The 22,011-nt window shown below is 49.0% G+C and overlaps 1 protein-coding gene across 1 annotated transcript in view; it reads left to right on the forward strand.

Moving 5' to 3' along the window:
- The first annotated feature begins 18,168 nt into the window (after positions 1-18,168).
- The window catches only part of sspo (SCO-spondin), a 261,575-nt gene continuing 257,732 nt past the window's right edge, over positions 18,169-22,011 (forward strand). The window contains exon 1 of the mRNA XM_059990301.1: positions 18,169-18,271. Coding sequence (XP_059846284.1) covers positions 18,169-18,271 — 103 coding nt within the window. The remainder of the gene's footprint in view (positions 18,272-22,011) is intronic.

A 22,011-nucleotide genomic window follows, 5' to 3' on the forward strand; every position in this document is an offset into this window, starting at 1 on the left:
GGTAGTGCAGTGGATGTGATCTACATGGATTTTAGTAAGGCATCTGACAAGGTTCCACATGGTGGGCTTATTCAGAAAGTCAGAAGGCATGGGATCCAGGGAAGTTTGGCCAGATGGATTCAGAAGTGGCTTGCCTGCAGAAGGCAGAGGGTCATGGTGGAGGGAGTACATTCAGATTGGAGGGTTGTGACTAGTGGTGTCCAACAAGGATTGGTTCTGGGACCTCTACTTTTTGTGATTTTTATTAACGACCTGGATGTGGGGGAGAAGGGTGGGTTGGCAAGTTTGCAGGCGACACAAAGGTTGGTGGTGTTGTAGATAGTGTGGAGGATTGTCAAAGATTGCAGAGAGACATTGATAGGATGCAGAAGTGGGCTGAGAAGTGGCAGATGGAGTTCAAGCCGGAGAAGTGTGAGGTGGTACACTTTGGAAGGACAAACTCCAAGGCAGAGTACAAAGTAAATGGCAGGATACTTGGAAGTGTGGAGGATCAGAGGGATCTGGGGGTACATGTCCACAGATCCCTGAAAGTTGCCTCACAGGTAGATAGGGTAGTTAAGAAAGCTTACGGGGTGTTAGCTTTCATAAGTCGAGGGATAGAGTTTAAGAGAAGCAATGTAATGATGCAGTTCTATAAAACTCTAGTTAGGCTACACTTGGAGTACTGTGTCCAGTTCTGGTCACCTCACTATAGGAAGGTGTGGAAGCATTGGAAAGGGTACAGAGGAGAATTACCAGGATGCTGCCTGGTTTAGAGAGTATGGATTATGATCAGAGATTAAGGGAGCTATGGCTTTACTCTTTGGAGAGAAGGAGGATGAGAGGAGACATGATAGAGGTGTACAAGATATTAAGAGGAATAGACGGAGTGGACAGTCAGCGCCTCTTCCCCAGGGCACCACTGCTCAGTACAAGAGGACATGGCTTTAAGGTAAGGGGAGGGAAGTTCAAGGGGGATATTAGAGGAAGGTTTTTCACTCAGAGAGTGGTTGGTGCGTGGAATGCACTGCCTGAGTCAGTGGTGGAGGCAGATACACTAGTGAAGTTTAAGAGACTACTAGACAGGTATATGGAGGAATTTAAGGTGGGGGGTTATATGTGAGGCAGGGTTTGAGGGTCAGCACAACATTGTGGGCCGAAGGGCCTGTACTGTGCTGTACTATTCTATGTTCTATACCAACAAGTTACAGATAAACAAGTCCTTCGCAAAAATCAAAGGGTGAGGAATGGATTCTGGTCGCCCCATCTTTCTGTCATTCATCTTGTTGTCCCTTGACCATTCTTAACAAGCCTGCCTGTTCTCTTACACTTATACAGTTTTTCTGTCACTTGGGTAACTTTACACATGAGTGACATTTTTTGAGATACCTTTTCACTCAAATGGTCTAACAGCTTCTGGGGACAGAGATCCCAGTCAACCAAAATTCATGCTGTGAATACTAATTCTCTGAGTACATAAATGTTCCAGCTGTGGACGGATTAACTATTCAATATGCTAAGTGGTAGTATCAGTCTGGTCTGCAAACTTCCTTGATCTTTCCTTGGCTGTGCTGGAGTGGTAAGTGTCAGCATCAGAGGCCTACTGAAGGCCAGAGTGGGAATATAAAGGGAGCAGAACAGATTTGGGTAAACCTGCTCTTTTTTCAGCTGCATAGACATGGTAGTTGTCAGCATCAGAAGCTTAAACTGCTCACCATTGTCATAGTGCACCAATGATAGAGTGGAAATGCTTTAGCTTAACAGGCTTCAGCAAGAACAGGTGCAGGCACAGAGAAGAAGAGGTAAGCCTTTTTTTTAGTACGGGGTAGTCAGGATGGAATGCTCCCCCTGTAGGATGTGGAATTCCTGATGCTTTCCATGATGACTACATCTGCAGGAAGTGCACCCAACTTCAGTTCCTGACTGACCAGGACAAGGAGTTGGATGTACTTGGGATCATCCGGGAGGCTCTGCACAGTATAGGTGAGAGTTCTGAAGCAGTGGTCACACCCTGAGTTCAGACTTTGGCAGCAGATGGGTGGCCACTGGAAGTGGTAAGGGGATTAAGAAGTCAGTGCATTTCCCTCAGTAACAATATACCTCTGGGGTGTGGGGGCTGATCCGTCAGGGCATAGCAGCAGCAGCCTGGCTAGTGTCACTGTGGCTGGCTCTGAGGCTCAGCCGGGAAGGGTAAAGTCAGGCAGTGATTGGGGACAGACAGGAGATTCTGTGGCCACAGAAGAGACACCAGGATGGTGAGTTGCCTGCTGGGTGCGAGGGCCCAGGATGTATTGGAGTTGCTTCAGGATATTCTCAAGGGGAAAAGTGAACAACCAGAGGTTGTGGTGCATATTGGCACCAATGACATAGGCAGAAAAGGGCAAAAGGTCCTATGCAATGAGTGTTTAGAGGCTGCAGAGAAGGACCTCCAGAGTTGTAATCTCCACATGAATCCCTGTGCATGGGCTAATGCAGGTAGGAATGGGATGCTAACACGGATGAATGAGTGGCTGAGATTGTGCAGGGGTGGGTTTAAATTTCTTGGATCATTAAAGCCTTTTTCTGAGGAAAGGCGTGACCGCTACAAGAGATATGGTTGCACCTGAACTGGAGGGGAACCAATATCCTGGGTGGGAAGTTTGCTAAAGCTACTCAGGAGGGTTTAAACTAGTTTTGCAGGGGGCTGGGAACTGGAGCACCAGGTCAGTAAGCGAATGATCGGACAGGAAGGGAGATGTCAGGGCAAGTATTGAAAGGCAAAATCGAAATAACAGGTGTGATGTGTCGGAGAGCTTGAAGTGTGTAGGAGTATTATGGGTAAAGGAGATGCACTTAGAACACAGATCAGTACAAGGAACCATGATGTTATGACCATTACAGAAACTTGGTTGAGAGAGGGGCAGGAATGAGTGATTTATGTTCCAGGTTTTCTGAGGGCAAGAACCTTAACAGTGTTGCTGAGCAGAGAGATCTTGGGGTCCAAGTTCATAGCTCCTTGAAAGTGGCTTCACAGGTTGATAGGCTGGTTAAGGCGGCTCATGGAATGCTCAATTTTGTTAGTTGAGACACTGAGTTCAAAAGTCAAAAGGTTATGTTGCAACTTTGTAAAACTCTGGTTCGGTGACAACTGGAGTATTGCATACAGGAAGAATGTTGAAGCTCTGGAGAGGCTGAAAAAGAGACTTACCAGGTTGTTGCCTGGTTTATATGGTTATGAGAGGCATTGATAGAGTAGACAGGGAGTAATTCCCAGGATGGAAATGTCTAATACCAGAGGGCATGTATTGAAGGTGCAAAGGGGTAGGTTGAAAGGGGATGTGAGGGCTAAGTTTTTTACTCAGAGAGTGGTGGATATCTAGAATGTACTGTCTGGAATGGTGGTAGAGGCAAAAACATTAGAGGCTTTTCAATGTGCACATGAATGTGGGGAAGATGGAGGGATATGGACATTGTGCAGGTAGGAGAGATTCGTTTATGGGGGACTTTGATTTACTTTTTAGCTGGTTTGATGCTACACTGTGGGCTGGAGGGCCTGTTCCTGTGCTGTTCTATTCTATGTCCTATGTTTAAATAACGTAGCCAGTGTTGTCTAGTTTAATACAGCTCCATTATTTTACACTGCACCTCTTGAACATCAGACTGGTGCTGTGGCCCAGCAGTCTGTGCTCCATCGACAGTGCTGTTTGTTTGCAAAGCTGGCCTTTTAACTTCAGACTGATTATTGCTTGCCATTTACATTAACAACTGAAAACTGGCTTCCAATTATGACAAGAAGCTGAACAAAGAATATAGGTTAGAAGTTTAACTTACTCAGAAACAACTCTTTGATCTCTATGTGTCAGCTGCTTTGTTAGGAAGCTGACCCTTTCAAAAAGGCCCCCCACCAGCCTTGGAAATTGAATATCCGTCACACTGTTCCTTTGTCTCAGTTCCAGAGTCAGTCCTTTGACCCCAGTGAGATCCTGCGTAATGCCCTCAAAGTTGGCTCTGGTCCAGTTTAGGGCTTCAACCTGTGGACCTGATTTATCTTTCTCCATAACTATATTCAAACTCATAGACACAAAGTTCTCTCCAACTGTCTCTTCAGGTACCTGACCCGCCTCCTCTGCTAAGAGTGATCCAGTAATGCTCCTTTCTTAGGAGGTACCCCTATTGTTTGGAAATCCTTCTGTTCTCACAGCACGTGCAATTTCTTGACACATCTGCTCCACAGGTTCCTGCTGACTATTGGAGTTCTATAATATTGCCCTACTGAGGTGACCCTTCATATTTATAATTCTGCACAAATGATGTCGGGTAGATGGAGCTCGTCAGCCTGGGAAGGCAGTCCATCTAAGACATGGAAAAGCAAACATGAGGAGTCTGCAGATGCTGGAAATTCAAGCAATACACACAAAATGCTGGTGGAATACAGCAAGCCAGGCAGCATCTACAGTGCTTCTTCCTATAGATGCTGCCTGGCCTGCTGTGTTCCACCAGCATTTTGTGTGTGTTAAAAGAGGGAAAACTCTGATTTCAAACCTCTGCTGCCTTGCGGCCACACCCACTCATGGGAAAGGCTTCGGGAGTAAACCCTGAGGAGAAATCCGGAGCTGGAGTCCCTAAGGCAGTCCGACGTTGCCTTCAACCTCGTTCTGGCAACTCCTGCGACAACACCGGTGTCAAGCTGTATCGGTCCTTGCCCTTCCCTTGGATAACATCGGTGTCGTGGAGAGGGGAGACTCGCTGCACTGGCAACTGCCGGTCTTCCACACATCCTTGCCCAGGCCTGCACCCTGGAGAGGGTGCAGATCCATGGTCTCACGAGGCAAATGGATGCCCTGAGATTAAGCTGAGAGAGAGTGTACCCTCCAAGGACAGACTCTCACTGGGGCAAAACTGGTCTTTCTCTCACTCATACACACACACAGATCCTCACTGGGGGGATTGGGTCCCTCTCCCTCTCCTGCACACAAACCCTGACCTTAACTGGGGGGAATGGGTCGCTCTGTCTCTCTCTCTCTCTCACACACACACACACACACACACACACTGTGCGGGGGGGGGGGGAGACAGGTCTCTCTCACAGACACACATACACTGGCCCCACGCACAGTCTCTCAGATGGACTGTCCCAGGGAGAGTTCTGTCCTCCCTTTCTCCCCTTCCCCATCACATAGCACATTGTTGTGGGGACACTATTTTGACCACGTACCCATCTTCACCCCGGGAACACTGTGAGACCTGCCCCCATCACCCCAGAATACGTACAGGTTGCTTGCTGAGGACTGACCGTAAGTTGCTGTGCTCAGTCTGTTCGGAGCCACTCACTGAGCCTGTCCTGCCTGGTACAGAGCGGGTCCAAAGTGCACGGGCCGGCTCATACCTGAAACTTTTTCCTCTGCCTTGTTGACAAGGGTTTGGGGGTGAACGACCACGGGAGTGGAGACCTGTCCCTGAGGGGGATGTTGTAACTGGGGATGGGCCTGATGAGTAAACCTTCAACAGTTCTCCCGCACACCCCCAACCCATACAGTCTCCACCCCTAACCCACCCTCCACGGGTCTCCCCGTATCCTCACAGATCTTCCACCCAAACCCATCGGTCACCATACCTCTCCCTTCCCCCACAGGTCTCCTGCTCTCTACCAAACCCGTGCAGGTCTCACTCTTACCCTGCCCTGCTCCACAGTACTCCCCCTCACTTCGAACAGACATTGAACATGGGTACAGGGTCAGATCCAAACACCCACAAATTCCCCCCACCCTCCAACTTTCCTCTCTCTCTACACTCTCTCCATCTCCACCCCTCAATTCTCCCTCCTCGTACACCTCCACCTCTTCCTCTTCCTTACTGGCTCTCCCCAACACTCCACCCCCATCTCCCTCTCGCTGCCCCTCTACCTGAAACTGTCCAGAAATTAGGGTGACATTTTTCCTCCCTGGGAGTCAATACAGGGGTAAATGAAATTCCACTGACACTACCACTGAATGACTCCATGAACTATCTCCCTACACATCTACTGCTGTCCCTTGGTGACTATTTACTCCCAGCTCAGTGAACACTCCACTCTTGCTCCCATGTGGACTGATTTGGGAACCTTCCCATTATCACATTAACACCGGGAGTTTTGAGCTGGTCTCATTGGGGTGGGGGGAACGGGGGTCAAGAACATTGCCCAGGTCAACCAGGGACTAAGTCCCTGTGTGGCTAAACTCAGCTACTGTGACTGTTCCTGTGGGAGGGGCAGTACTGAAGGAGAATCACACTACAGGAGAGGCAGTACTGAGGGAGCTTCACACTGTGGGAGGACAGTACTGAGGAAGAATCACACTGTGGGAGGGCTGGTGTTGAGGGAGGGTCACACTGTGGGAGGGGTGGTATTGAGGGAGGGTCAGTACTGAGGGAGCTTCACACTGTGGGAGGGCTGGTGTTGAGGGAGGGTCAGGACTGAGGGAGCTTCATACTATGGGAGGACAGTACTGAGGGAGAATCACACTGTGGGAGGGCTGGTGTTGAGGGAGGGTCAGGACTGAGGGAGCTTCATACTATGGGAGGACAGTACTGAGGGAGAATCACACTGTGGGAGGGCTGGTGTTGAGGGAGGGTCAGTACTGAGGGAGCTTCATACTATGGGAGGACAGTACTGAGGGAGAATCACACTGTGGGAGGGCTGGTGTTGAGGGAGGGTCAGGACTGAGGGAGCTTCACACTGTGGGAGGGCTGGTGTTGAGGGAGGGTCACACTGGGAGCGACACTACTGAAGGAGAATCACACTATGGAAGGACAGTACAGAGGGAGAATTGCACTGTGGGAGGGCTGGTGTTGAGGGAGGGTCACACTGTGGGATGGGTGGTATTGAGGGAGGGTCAGTACTGAGGGAGCTTCATACTATGGGAGGACAGTACTGAGGGAGAATCGCACTGTGGGAGGGGTGGTATTGAGGGAGGGTCAGGACTGAGGGAGCTTCATACTATGGGAGGACAGTACTGAGGGAGAATCACACTGTGGGAGGGCTGGTGTTGAGGGAGGGTCAGTACTGAGGGAGCTTCATACTATGGGAGGACAGTACTGAGGGAGAATCGCACTGAGGGGTGGTATTGAGGGAGGGTCAGTACTGAGGGAGGGACAGTACAGAGGGAGAATCGCACTGTGGGATGGGTGGTATTGAGGGAGGGTCACTGTGGGAGGGACAGTACAGAGGGAGAATCGCACTGTGGGATGGGTGGTATTGAGGGAGGGTCACACTGTGGGAGGGTCAGTACTGAGGGAGCTTCATACTATGGGAGGACAGTATTGAGGGAGAATCGCACTGTGGGAGGGGTGGTATTGAGGGAGGGTCACACTGTGGGAGGGGTGGTATTTTGAGGGAGGGTCACTGTGGGAGGGACAGTACAGAGGGAGAATCGCACTGTGGGATGGGTGGTATTGAGGGAGGGTCACACCGTGGGAGGGTCAGTACTGAGGGAGCATACTATGGAAGAACAGTACTGAGGGAGAATTGCACTGTGGGAGGGGTGATATTGAGGGAGAATCACACTGTGGGAGGGGTGGTATTGAGGGAGGGTTAGTACTGAGGGAGGGTCAGTATGGAGGGAGCCTCATACTATGGGAGGACAGTACTGAGGGAGAATCACACATTGGGAGGGGTGATATTGAGTGAGGGTCAGTACTGAGGGAGTTCATACTATGGAAGAACAGTACTGAGGGAGAATTGCACTGTGGGAGGAGTGATATTGAGGGAAAATCACACTGTGGGAGGGGTTGTATTGAGGGAGGGTCAGTACAGAGGGAGCCTCATACTATGGGAGGACAGTACTGAGGGAGAATCGCACTGTGGGAGGGGTGATATTGAGGGAGGGTCAGTACTGAGGGAGCTTCATACTATGGAAGGACAGTACTGAGGGAGAATCGCACTGTGGGAGGGGCAGTACTGAGACATGAGCCCTGGTGCACTGTCCCTTTAAGCAGCTTCAAGACAGCAGATGTAGGCAATTAAATGCAGCTGTGGATGATTAAAGGTTCTAGAGTCGGAGGAGGGTGGGAGGTTGCTGGACACTGGAGCACGAGGTGTGGGCTGTTGGTGTTTCTCACAGGAGGAGGGTGGGAGGTTGCTGGACACTGGAGTACGAGGTGTGGGTTGTTGGTGTTTCTCACAGGAGGAGGGGAAAGTGTTTTGTATGTGGGGAGGGTTGGACCTGTGGAGGGAGGGACTGGTCAGGAGGTAGTTTATGGAGTGGAAGGTTCTGGTAGTGTATTTCCAGAAAGGTGTCTGTGTCCTGATCCCATGAAGATTAGCCCCTCTCCCCTCTGACCTAGTAACCCCCCTCCCAAGTGTGACCCCCCCCCTTCCCTGTTTCCTAGTCTGGGTAGAGAAGAGAGGGTAAGGGGTTGGAGATTGTTGGGTGTGTTGGGAGGTATTTTTAGGTGGGAGGGTGAAGGGGTGGATAGCAGGATGTGATTGCAGGGCATACTGGAGGGAGTGGGGTCATAGATCATTGTGGGTTTCCTCACTCTCCCTCATACCCCTCAGTGGTCACTGAAAGTGGACTGTTTGTTTTCGCGTCATCCCCCCCCATCTGCCTACCCTACCCCACTCTTTACCTTCACCCATCTCCCTCCCTCTCCTGTCTCTACCCTGCCTCCCTTATTGATTCTGCCCCTCTTCCCACAGCCCATCCATGGACGACAGCCTTCTCTTTGAGTGTAAGGCCCCCGACTTCTCCCTGCTGGAACTGTTGTCCCCACCATGTCTCGACCCCCCAGACCCTGAGGTGGACCAACTACGTCTGGGAGGTTCGGCAGTGTCTGCGCTCAACTTGTGCCTCCATTCATCCGGGCTGAGGATGGGAGCTCGGGGCTCCTCACCGCCCAAGGAGTCTGCTCTGGGAGGGGCCGCAGGAACGGCTGACAGGTGGGTGACCCAGCTGCCTTGATACGGTGGGAGAGTGTGAGCAACTTTCCGTGGCTACTGCACCCATCCATTTCAATTGCCAGGATGGTTGGCCTCCCAGGAAAATGGACTGCTGCTGGAATCATCCCTGCCCCACACTGGCAAACTCTTCGCAGCTCACGGTGCCCACAGAACAAAAATAACTTTGTTCAAATCAAAGAGCTGGCCATTGGTGGGGGAGACAGTGCACATGCTCCTGTTTGCATCAGCTGTGTTGAGGCTGAATCAAAGGTCCAATTTAATGTCAGAGAAATGTATACAATATACATTCTGAAATGCTTTTTCTTTGCAAACATCCACGAAAACAGGAGTGCCCCAAAGAATGAATGACAGTTAGAACCCCAAAGTCCACCCCCCCATCACTCCTCCATCCCACGCTTAAGTGGCAGCAAGCAACAATCCCCCTCCCCTGAACGGCAAAAAAAACATTGGCACCCACCACCATGAGCAAAGCAACAGCAAAAACACAGACTTGCAGTGAACCCAAAGACTACATTGTTCACCCAGTATTCAACATACCACAGGCTCTCTCAGCCCCAATAAGGGGGAAAGAGATGTCTCCGTTTTCACAGTGAGTGAGGAGACATGACAAACAACTCACTAGTTTACAATGCTAAAAGTTCATTACATTGCTTTTTTTTTAAGCTCTGTGCCCAAAGATCACGAGTCTCTGGGTGTACAGCTGCTGATGTTCTGACTCTTTCCCCCCCCCCCCCGATGACACATGGGTCTCCTGTCATGATGCTGACCCTTGATCCACCTGTCTCCAGAGCCCCGAGATCCTAGGCTTCCAAACTCAAGCCGAATACTTGGTTTTGAAACCCCGAGAGTGTGTCCCATACCCACAAAGAACCGTAGTCAGCGTGTAACTCCAGGTCAGAGTCTTCGAAAGAACCCTGAAAGGGAAAAATAGAGATATTAAAGATGGAAATAGAGCTGTTTCTGAAGACGCAAGCAAAGGAGTTGCCATTTAGCAGCATCATCACTCCGCTCTGCCTTCTTACGAATTGATTGCCAACCTCAAGTTCCTAGGAGTGAACATCACAAACGGCCTGTCCTGGTCCAAACATATTGATGTCAAGGCCAAGAGAGATCACCAATGCTCAACTTCCTCGGGGGCTAAAGAAACCTGGCACGTCCCCATTGACCGTTACTAATTTTATCTGGATGCACCATGGCTTGGTACGGCAACAGCTCTGCCTGTGACTGCCAGAAACTGCAGAGAGCTGTGGACAGAGCTCAGCACATCATAGAAACCAAACTCCTCTCCATGGACTCTGTCTACGCCTCGCTGCCTCAGCAAAGCAGCCAGCATATTCAATGACCCCACCCACTCTGGACACTTTTTTCTCCCCCCCTCTCCCATCGGGCAGAAAAGCAAGTACCACCAGGCTCAAAGATGGCTTCTACCCCACTCTTTCAAGTCTATTGAAGTTTCCCCTAATACGATAAGATGGACTCTTCACCTCACAATCTACTCCGTTATGCTTTACACATTATCGTCTGCCTGCACTACACTTTCTCTGTAGCTCTTACATTTTATTCTGTTGTTTGTTAATGTTTTGCCTTGGACTACCTCAACACACCGTGTAATGATCTAATCTGTATGAACAAGCTTTTCACTGTACCTCTATAAATGGCAATAATAAGTTGATTCCAATCCCTCTACTTCACGCAATGTGTAGTGGACCTGGTCACTCCCACTAACCTCTGCTCTGTGCCCACTCCTGTCTCCTTGTTGTTGATCTACTGCCCTCCTCCATCAGTTCCCCCAGTTCCAGGGACTGGGCTTTGGCCAGCGTCACCTGAGCTGTGTTTTGTGGCTCTGACACACCCGCAGGCGCCTCTGCCACCCTCCCATCCCCCCAGGAACATAAGTCAATAATGGAATCTGTCTCCTTGTGTAGGACATTCCTGCTTGCACTCCCACCCCTCTCACCTCTCCAACAGATTCACTCGGAGGAGCCATGTTCACTGAGTGAATGGTGCTTGGTTTGATCAGGCACCAGTCACCTCCCAAAAACCTGCTGGGACAATTCCCGAACTTCTGTCTCTCATCTTCCTCTGACCATAGGAAGACAGGGTTCCAGCCAAATGCATGGAGAAGTGGCGGTTTCCCAGGAATGATCTCATCACTTCCTTTGAATGCCTGGGGTGTCCACCTGTCTCCTGTGCTGTGCCCCTGCCGGGGTTTGTCAGTCCTCAGGAGAGAATGTGGATGCAGACATGACACTGGGTTTGTGGTAGCCTCACCCTCACCGTTTGACCCCAGCTGAGCTGTTGCCTTTGGTTGGGGAGAGAATTATAGGGCTCACGATTAACTCAACCCTGTGACCACACTCGCCTTGTTCTCTGGGTACCCGGTGGTGGTGTTTCTGTGAGTGAGAGGGTGCTAGGTGGGGGACGTGGATGGTTTGATGGGGTGTCTGGGCTCTGGGATTGGGGTGTTGTGGTGAGGGAAGAAGGGGACAGATAGTTGGGCCTCTGGATGTTGTTGCTTCACCTGGGCTTTGTTTTGTTTTCTTGCAGGTTTCCCGCTGATGTGTCCCCCTTGTCCCTTGCCCCCGATAGGATCCACCCGCGTGACTCCTATGAGGTCCCTGAATCCACCATCCTCTCCCTCATGCAGGAAGCGGCCAAACTGGAGCCACCATTCACAAGCCATGACCCTTCCTCAATGAACAACAATCCCAACCCTCAGGAGGAGGGTCACACCCTCAGGACTACTAGCTTTCTCCCTGCCCCTGACCCACAGGAAGAGCATAACCCTCCCAGGATGGTGACCTTTCCCCCTGCCTGCCCCCACCCTGTCAGTTCCCCTGGATTCTGGGCAGAGGAGTTTCAAGGTGGCACTGGTGTCAGTGGAGACCCCTGTCCAGTGAGCAGAGGGGTTGGGAACGGGTATGACCCTGGATCATGTCAAGCTTCAGATGTGCAGAGGGGAAGGGAGGACAGGGTGGGGGGAAAAGGTCAGGGAAGGGATGACCACTGGCCCATGTCATCTACAGACCCCCACACACATCCCTCAGCACCTGTCCGCACAAGGACCCCCCGTAAACAGCCCCATCCCCAGCGTAGTGCCCAGAGTGGGGACCCCACCTTCCAGGGTGTCACCGTCTGCATGGAGAGAGAGCTGGTGGGTCACCTTGACTGCCGTCTGCACATCACTGCCCACTACAGGTAGGTCTCATTCTCCACTCCCTCCAACACCTGACTCCCACCACTTTCCCTCCCACTGTCCCCTTCATGAGCTCATCACCCCTACACCCTTCGTCTCCTTTGCACAGCACTGCCCAACATAATTAGGTCTAGATACTCCGAGTTCTCTGACCCCTAGACCCTCTCTCTCTCTCAGCCCAGGGCTGCGGCAGAAGTTGACCCGGTTCCGATCCCACTCTCTGGGTCATCGGGAGACCCCGTCGACCCCCCGGCTCAGCAGCTCCGAGGAGGACCCGTATCCTGGCCACCAGAGTGAGTGAGGGCCAGGGTTCAGTGGGGTCGAGTCAGTGAGGGGAAGGGTAATTGCACAGATCCCAGAGTCGGTCCGTGTAAGGGTGAGAGGGATGGGATGTGGTCAGTGTGGGGCAAGTCACTGGGGTCAGATTGGGTTGAGAGGATGTGTCAGTGAGAGGGTGGGTCAATAAGAAGATGGGGTCAGTGAGGGGATGGGTCAATAAGGGGTCAGTGAGGGGATGGGTCAATAAGGAGGTGGGGTCAGTGAAGGTTAGTGAGGGGATGGATCAATAACAAGGGGTTAATGAGCAGATGGGTCAATAAGGAGGTGGGGTCAGTGAGGGGCTGGGTCAGTAAGAAGGGGTTAGTGAGGGGATGGGTCAATAAGGAGGTGAGTGGGGATCAATGAGGGGATAGGTCAGTGCTTGGACCCTGGGCAGTAAAAGCTCTTGCACTGTCTGCATTACAGGAACGAGGAGATGTGCCTCCTGTGGAACCCAGAAAACACCGCTGTGGAGAGATGCTGAGGATGGGACTCCACTGTGTAATGCCTGTGGGATCAGGTACCAGAGAGCCCCTGCCTCCCCCCCCACCCTCATTCACCAACCCCCACTCCTTGATCTTTTCACCAGGACTGGGTCAGAGTGAAGATGAATCTGTTTTGGGGGGGTGGGGGGAGGGAGAGAGGAAGGTCTATATTAGGGTGCAGGTTGTATTTGTCAAGATAACAATTACTTAACTTTTTGGACCAGCCTCCCATGAAGGTCCTCATCAAACTCTTTACTAAAATCCATGTCGACAATATCTACAGCTCCATCTTCACCACCTCCTCAAACTCCCTCTAACTCAACATTGGTAGTAATGTTGATCTGATTCAACATGTGAACCTTTCCCATGTCCTCCTTCACAGTAAGCACTGGTGAGAAGTATTTATCTAAGACTGTTTAAGTTTCAAGTAGCTCCACATGCAAGTTCCCACACTGATGCGCAAGGATCCTACTCTTTCCCTAACAACTTTTACTCTCACTGACTTAGAGAATCTTTAAGGATTCTCCTTTACCTTATCTGTTGGGATGTCTCGTGTACTCTCTTTGCCCTCAAGCTTCCCCAAGAGTTCCTGCACATCACTTGTACTCCACTTGTGTGACCCCCCCCCTCCAGTGCCTATACCTCATATCTGTTGGCTTTTATTTCCTGAACAGATCCCCCATGTCCTTAGGGAATCGTGCTTAACTACTCCTGCCAGCCTTGCCCATTATCTCATAAATCTGAGAGTGAATTGGGTTGGATAAATCCCCAGAACTGTTTGAGATATCCCTTTGGACCTTGTGGGAGGCTAGTGCAGAAATTGCGGAGGCCCTGGCAGAGAGATGTAAAACATCCTTAGCTGTGGGTGAGTTGCCAGGGGACTACAGAATAGCTAATGATGCTCAGTTATTCAAGAAAGGTTCTAGGAATAAGCCAGGAAATGTGGGTCAGTGATCCAGACATCTGGTGACGGTAAATAGTTGGAAGGTATTCTAAAGGACAGAATGTACATGTATTTGGACAGGCAAGGCCTATGGAGATGGCCAACGATGTTTAGTGCATGGCAGCTCATGTCTAACCAACCTTGGAGCTTTTTGAGGTTGCCAAGAAGATTGATGATGGAAAGGTAGTGGATGTTGACTACATGGACTTTAGCAAGGACTTTGCCAAAGTCCTACATTGGAAGCTGGTCTAGAAGGTTAAGTTATTTGACACTCAAGATGAAGTAGTCAATTGGGTTCAACATTGGCTTAATGGGAGAAGCCAGAGAGTGGTAGTAAATAGTTCTCTCATTGTTGTATACCATCTATGGTATGATTGAGATGATGTGGTAAATTGGATCAGCAAACTTATTGATGACACAAAGATTGTGGGGGGGGGGGGTGCTTCCAATGGATAGTGAGGAAGACTATTAAAGCTTGCAGCATAATCTCAACCAGCTGGGAAAAGTGATCTTAAAAAATAGCTGTTGGAATGCAAAGTGGAGAAGTGTGAAGTGTTGCATTTTGGGAGAACAAGGCTGGGTAGGGCATATGGTGAATGTTTGGGTACTGGGGGTGCACAGTAGAACAAAGTGACCCGGGAATTGTGATCCATAATTTAAGTGTCATAGGTAGACAGGATCATAAAGAGAGCTTTTGGCACATTGGCCTTGATAAACAATCATAAAGCACTGCAACACAGTAGCAGGTTGTTCAGCCCATCTCGTCAATGCTCAATGGTTATTCTCCCTAGACCCATTGACCTACATCTGGACAATAATCCTTCATGCCCCTCCTATCCATGTACTCATCCAAATTTATCTTATTTTAAACTCTAGTTCTAGTTCCATCTGGGGGGGAGGTTGTGGAAGCTGCTTGTATTAATCCCATCTAAACCACTCATAATTTTGTATACGAGAACCTGCGTTATAGGGAAAGGTTCAATGAATTGGGGCATTAGTTGCAGGAATGCAGGGGAATGAGGGCAGATCTTGTAGAAGTGTGCAACATTGTGAGGGATGTAGATAGGGTGAAAGTGAACAGGGTTTTCCCCAAAAGGTTGGGAGAGACAGTGGAATTCTCATCTTGCAGGATGTGGAACGATTAAAAACCTCGAATGTCCCTGATTGCTACACCTGTAAGAAGAGTATCCAGCTGCAGCCTTGTACAGATAGTGTTAGGGAACTGGAGCTGTATGAACTCCTGAACACTTGGGAAGCTGATGAGTTGATTGATGGCAGATGCATGGAATGGTTGTGCATGAGGTGCAGGACATGTGTAACTGGGTGAGGGAGAAAGAGGGAAGGAGGTTAGGCAGCCATTGTAGAAATAGGAAAAAAATACAGTTTAAGTATTTAGAGATGATGCAGGAGGGAAGGGTTTCTGATTTTTGTAATCATTGGGCTCTATTTCAGGGAGGTAGCCTGTACAGATGAGATAGTTTGATACCCCTCCTGTTTAGGTGCAACAATGCCGCTTTGAGGGGTTTTAAAGTAGAGCTGCAGGGTGATGGGAACCAGAGTGTTGGGTCCAATAGTGAAATGGTTGTGGGGAAAGATGATGTTAAGCCCACATACAAAGACAGTAATTGAAAGGCTGAGCATGATAGGGATGCTCTGAGTTTCATCTATTTTAATGCAGAAGTATTGTAGGCAAGGCTGATGAGATGGAGCATGTGGAATTATGACATTTTAGTTATTAGAGAGATTTGCTTGTAGGAGGGGCAGGACTGGAAGCTCAAGGTTCTGGGGTTCTCTTGTTTTAGATATGATAGAGCAGGAGGCACTTAAGGGGGAGAGTTGGCATTAGTCAGGGAAAACATGCAGTAGTGCTCAGATAGGACAGACTAGAAAGCACATTTACTGAAGCTATGTGGGTGAAGTTGTGGAATAAGAAAGGGATGACCACATTCATGGGATTGTATTGTAGTTCACCAAAGTCAGTGCAATTTGGAGGAGTAAATTTGTTGAGGGGTAGCAGACAGTTGCAAGAAAAATAAGATGGTGATAGGTGATTTTTAACTATCCACATTGACTGGGACTCCCATACTGTAAATGGACAGACTGCCAAATGTACTCAAAGTTTTCTTAATCAATAGAGTGCTTATACAAAGTTTTCAGCTTCTTGGAAGTTCTTATGCTTTATTGTTTTAAACATTGAATCACAATGGATTTAATTTGGCTTTTTTTTGGTACTGGTCAACTGAAAAAGACTTGTGTCAAAACAAAAACAGATCTCTACAAAGTGATCTAAATTATTTACAAATATAAAACAAAATATTTGATTGCACAAGTATTTACCTCCCCTTAATATGACACACCAATCATCTCTGGTGCAGCTAATTGGTTTTAGAAGTCACATAATTGGTTAAATGGAGATCACCTGTGTGCAGTCGCGGTGTTTCAATTGATTGTAGTAAAAATACACCTGTGTCTGGAAGGTTTAACTGTTGGTGAGTCAGTATCCTGGTAAAAACTACACCATGAAGACAGAAGAACACTCCAAGCAACTCTACAAAAGGGTTACTGAAAAGCATAAATCAGGAGATGAATACAAGAATATTTCCTAGTCACTGAATATCCCTTGGAGTACAGTTAAGTCAATCAACAAGAAATGGAAAGAATATGTCACAATTGTAAATCTGTCTGAAGCAGGCAGCCCTCAAAAACTGAGTGATCATGCATGAAGGGAACTAGTGAGGGAGGTCACAAAGAGACCTTTGACAATCCTGGAGGAGTTACAAGCTTCAGTGGCTGAGATGGGAAAGACTGCACATACAACAAATGTTGCCCGGGTGCTTCACCAGTTGCAGCTTTATGGGAGAGTGGCAAAGAGAGAGCCACTTTTTTTTGAGGGGGAAGAGGAAAAAAATTCACATGACATCTCAGCTAGAGGCTGCCAGAAGGCATGTGGGATACTCTGAAGTCAGCTGGAAGAAGGTTCTATGACCGGATGAAACCAAAATTGAGCTTTTGGCTGTTAGACTAAATGTTATGATTGGCGTAACCCAAACACCGCACATCAACAAAAACAACTATCCCAACCATGAAGCATAGAGGTGGCTGCATCATGCTGTGGGGATGCTTCACAATGACGCCAGGCAAAAAGCCCAAAGCTACACAGTAGTGGCTCAAAAACAACAAAATTAATGTCCAGGATTGGCCAAGTCAGAGTGCAGACTTCAATCCAATTGAGAATTTGTGGCTGGACTTGAAAGGCAGTTCATTCATAATCCCTAAGCATTTTGACAGAGCCTAAGCAGTTTTGTAAATTAGAATGGGGAAAAAATTGCAATGTCTAAATGTGCAAAGCTGATAGAGACATATCCACAAAGATTCGAGGGTGTAATTGCCAAAGGTACATCTATTAAATAGTTTTGAAGGGGGTGAGTAATTATGCAATCAATTATTAAACACCAGATAATTGTAATAAATTTAGATTAATTTGTAGAAATTTGTTTTCACTTTGACACAAAGTGTCTTTTCTGTTGATTAGTGTCAAGAAAAACAATAAAACATGAAAACTCATGGGGGGAGGGGGTAGTGAATACTCTACAGGCACTGTACATCAAAATCCCAACTAGAGTGTGATATCAACTGTTAATGGATTTGATTTTGGAGTTTAAGACAAAGTAATGCTTAGAAGGTAGTGATTATAATATGATAGAGTTCACTCTGCATTTGGGGGGTGGGGGTAGAAAGCTAAAGTCAGATTTATCAGTATTACAGTGCAGTAAAGAGAAATATAGAGCCATGAAAGAGGAGCTGACCAAAGTTGATTAGAACAGGTGACAGAACAGCAATGGCTGGTGTTTTTTGGGGGAAATTCAGAAGGTATCGGATGGATATATACCAAAGAAGTAGTATTCTAAAGGCAGGATGACACAACTGTGACTGACAAGGGAAGTTTAAAAACAGAAAAAGCCAAAAGAGAGAGAGCATATAATTGAGCAAAAATTGGAGGGAAGTTTGAGGACTGGAAAGTTTTTTTTTTAAATAAAATCAGAAGGCAACTATAAAAACCATAAGGGGGAAAAGATGAAAAATAAAGTTAAGAAAGCCAATAATATGAAAGAATATCAATTTTTTTCAGGCTTATAAAGAATAAAAAAGGGGAGAGAATAGATATATTAGACCACTGGAAAATGATGCTGGTGAGGTAGTAATGGGGGGTGGGACAATGAAATGGCGGAAGAAATAAAAGTATATTGTACATCTAGTAGAAACCACAAGCAGTTTGCTGGAAGTTCGAGTGTGTTGGGAGCAGAAGTGAGTGCAATTGCTATTACTAGGGAGGATGTGTGCGAAGCTGAAAGGTCTAAAGGTGGATAAGTTGCCTGGACCAGATAAACTATACCCCAGAATTCTGAAATTGGTGACTGGGGTGATTGACAATATTGGTAATGATCTTTCAAGAATCACTAGGTTCTGGCATGGTTCCAGAGGACTGGAAAATTACAAATGTCACTCTCCTCTTCAAGAGAGGAGGGAGGCAGAAGAAAGGAAACCATAGGCCAGTTAGCCTGACCTCAGTGGTTGGAAAGTAGGGTAGCCCTTTTCCTAATGAGGCCTTGTAATTTCAGAAAACTTAATTTCTCCCCATCTAATTTTCTAGAGCATTGTTGGTTGTCCCTGTTGATATTAGGAAATTTAAAATCATCAACTTGAACAACTTGCATTTCTGTTCCCCCCTCCCCCCACCACTACATATTTGCTCCTCCTATTACTTCTGATTATTGGTGGAAGGAGGCTGCAGTTGAGTCCCATCCACATGATCGCTCCCTTCTTATTTCTGATTTTTATCCATGCAGCTGTGATGGTCGCATGAATCAATGGTGCTCCAACCTCCTCAATTCACAGATAGTGATAAATCCCTGCCAGGAGGGTGGTGGATCAATGGGGCAAATTAAAGGGGAAGTGGGTAGAGTTAGGAAGACCAGGGAATTGCAGGCTCTGTTGCAGTCACAGAGGAGGCAGATTAAAACTGGTGGTCAGTGGTTGGGCAGCTTGGTCTCCCGTTTCTGTGTGTTCCCATTCTCCTGTCTGCACATTGCTTCAGTCCTACTCCTTGCTGCTCTTCCGGCCAGTTCCCTATCTGCTTCCAGTGCTGACCCTTCTGCATCTGTCATGTACACACTTTCTCTTCTCCCTCCCCACCTGAGCTCCCTGTTGTTCCCACAGGTACAAGAAGTATCGGATTCGGTGCCCAAAGTGCTGGCACATTCCCAAGAAAGAGGGCAAATATTTTGTCCGTTGCCTACGGTGTGGGGACCCCCTTCGGCTGCTCCTGAATACAAGAAAGGGGACGAACTGCTGATGGCCAAGGATGCAGATGGGAGAAGAGATGTGTCTGGAAGTGAACTTCTTGTCACCACCCAGAGCTGGTGTGAAAGTGGATTGCAGCAAAGCTGTGCCCATTTAATGTTGGGAGCAGGTGGTCTCTGTGTCACAGGGAGGAGAGACTTTGTCACTGCTGTAATGGTGGGATTCTATTCACTGTTGTAGAGTGCGAACCATGCATTTGAAAGCTGTCCCGGTACATGGTGACTTCCTGTAGTGGGCTCTGTCAATAGCATTTTGGTGGGGCATTTGATGGATGTCACAAAGCTTGCTTGTTCCTGTAATATTGGATTTGCTTGTGGTTCACTGTCTCAATAAAATACCTCCAGTCTTGGGCTGGAATTCAGCATCCCAGAGTCGTGTCCCACTGCATTTACACCCACCTCTGTCACATGCTCAGACCCACCTCGCCAGGATGATGGAAACACAAGGAGAAAGCAGTTGTGAAAATTGTTTATGTTTTCATATTCATACAGCAAGGAGACAGGCCCTTTGGCTCAACTCATCCACTCTGCCTGTGTTGCCCAGTGAACCAGTCCCATCTGCATGTGTTTGGTCCACAGCCCTCTAAACCTCTCCCAGTCCTGTATTTACGGAGGCTTTTAAATATTGCTACTGTGCTGCCTTAGCCAGTATTTCTGACAGCTCATTCCAAATATTCACCACCCATTGTGTGAAGAAGCTGCCCCTGATGTCCCTTTAAATCTCTCACTTCTGATTTTAATCCTGTGTCCACACCCCTCCCCGAGATAAAACCTGCTTTCTCCCTGTCTCTGCTCCTTATAATCTTATCTACCTCCAGGAGGTCTTCCTGCAATCTCCTACATTCCAGGGAGTAAAGTCCTAGTCCACACACCTCTCCTGCAATTCAGGGCAACATCTTGGTACTATAACTCTTTTCTACATTCTTGCTAATTAATAACATTGTTCTTCTAACAGGGTGTTCAAAACTGCATGTGCTACTCTAAATGCAGTATCAACGATGTCAAGTATAACTGCATCGTAACTTCCCAACCCCTGTAATCAGCAAGACCAACTTGCCAAATGCCTCTGTCAGGCCACATTCTTTTGCGCCGGGACCCTGTTTCGAGTAGAGAACCTACATTGGGATGGGTGGAGGAAGTCCTGCCCCGCTGCCAGATGAGACGTGAGTTGGAGTCGCACCTTCTGTGCAGGGCTGGTCAAAGGTCACGAGAGGCATCCTTCCAGGGTCCTGCCTCCCTCATGGCCAAGGGGCGATCACGGACATGCTCAGGAGCTCGGACTGAAGGGGTTTGGCAACATGTCCCCGCCTATCCCCCCAATCTCCCCTCTCCTCTGCCTCTCACACATGCAGACCCCGTCTCACCCAGGTGCTCACCCCTCCCTCTCGCTCCTCATCCCTCACACAGGCTCGCCTTCCCCCACCAGCTTTGGCCGAACACTGTCGGGGTAACAGCTGGAGCTGATTGTGTGTTGACCGGGGCTCCGGGACGGGACGGAAGCTGCCGACCCGGATCCGACCACTAATCCCCTGAGTCCGGCCGCCGCTCCAATGAGCCGGGACCCAGCTGTGTTCACCCCGCAGCGCGACACGTCCCATCGCTGCAACAGCTGGGCACAGCCGGGTTATAAAGCTGAGAGCGGCCGGCAGAGCACAGTCCGGGCGGGAGCGCGTCTCAGGTCAGACCACTCAAACCTTTTCCTCACCCGCTTGCTTCAAACTCATCCATCCTCCCTTCCCATTACTCCCGCTCCCTACTTTACTCTTCCATCCACCTCCATCTCTCTCCCAACTCCTCTGCTCGTTTCATCCCTCTCCACTGCGTCTCTAACTGCGTACCCTCTCTCTCCACTCCTCCACCCACACACCTTCTTTCGGGCCTTTACCCCTTCCGAAGGAGGGTCTCAAATGTCGATTATTTATTTCCTTCCATAGCTGCTGCCAGGTCTGCTGAGTCCTTCCGGAATTTTGTGCGTTGCTCTCCCATACCGGCTCCGTCCCTAGTCTCCATCTCTTTCTCTCTCTCCCCGTTATCTTTCTCCCTGCTTTCTCTAGCCCCAACTATCCCTACCCCCATCTCTCTCTGCCCCCGCTATTCCTCTCCCATGTATCTCTCCCCATTGTCCCTCCATCTCCCTCCCCCTCCCCGTTGTCCATCTTTCTCCCCCTCCCCGTTGTCCTCCTCTCCCCCATTGTCCCCCTCTCCCTGTTGTCCCTCTCCCCCCACTGTCTCCTCCCCCTGTTGTCTCACCTTCCCTCCCAGTTGTGTCTCACTTATCCCGTTACCTCTTTCCCTGTTATCTTGCTTCCATATTATCTCTCCCCAAGATCTCTCTCCCCCCACAATCTCCCCCTCCCTGCGCTCTCTCCATCCCGTTGCCCGTTTTCTCTCACCCCCAACACCCCTCTCTGCTCCCCGTCATCTCTGAAACGCCACATTTTTTCGCTCCCCTATTGTCTCTCCCCGCGCTCTCTCCCTCTCCTCCCCGTGCCACCTCCCTCTCACCCTCTCTCTTTCCCTGCATGCCCTCTCCCACTTATTTTCTCTCTCCTGCTGAAGGGTTTCAGCCTGAAACATCGATTGTACTCTTTCCCAGAGATGCTGCCTGACTTGCTGTGATCCTCCAACATTTTGTGTGTGTTGTTCCCTCTCCTGCTCATGCTCTCTCTCTCGCTGTCCCTCTCTCCCCACTCCTTCATCCCCTTCTCCCACCTCTGCTCTGACCCACTGTCTCTGCCACCCCACTCCCTCTTCTCTGCCGCAAATTTCCCACCGCCACTCCCTCCCTCTGACACTCTCCTCCCTGTCAGTCTCCC

Source organism: Hypanus sabinus, chromosome 1 (assembly GCF_030144855.1).
Source record: "Hypanus sabinus isolate sHypSab1 chromosome 1, sHypSab1.hap1, whole genome shotgun sequence".
NCBI lineage: Eukaryota > Metazoa > Chordata > Chondrichthyes > Myliobatiformes > Dasyatidae > Hypanus > Hypanus sabinus.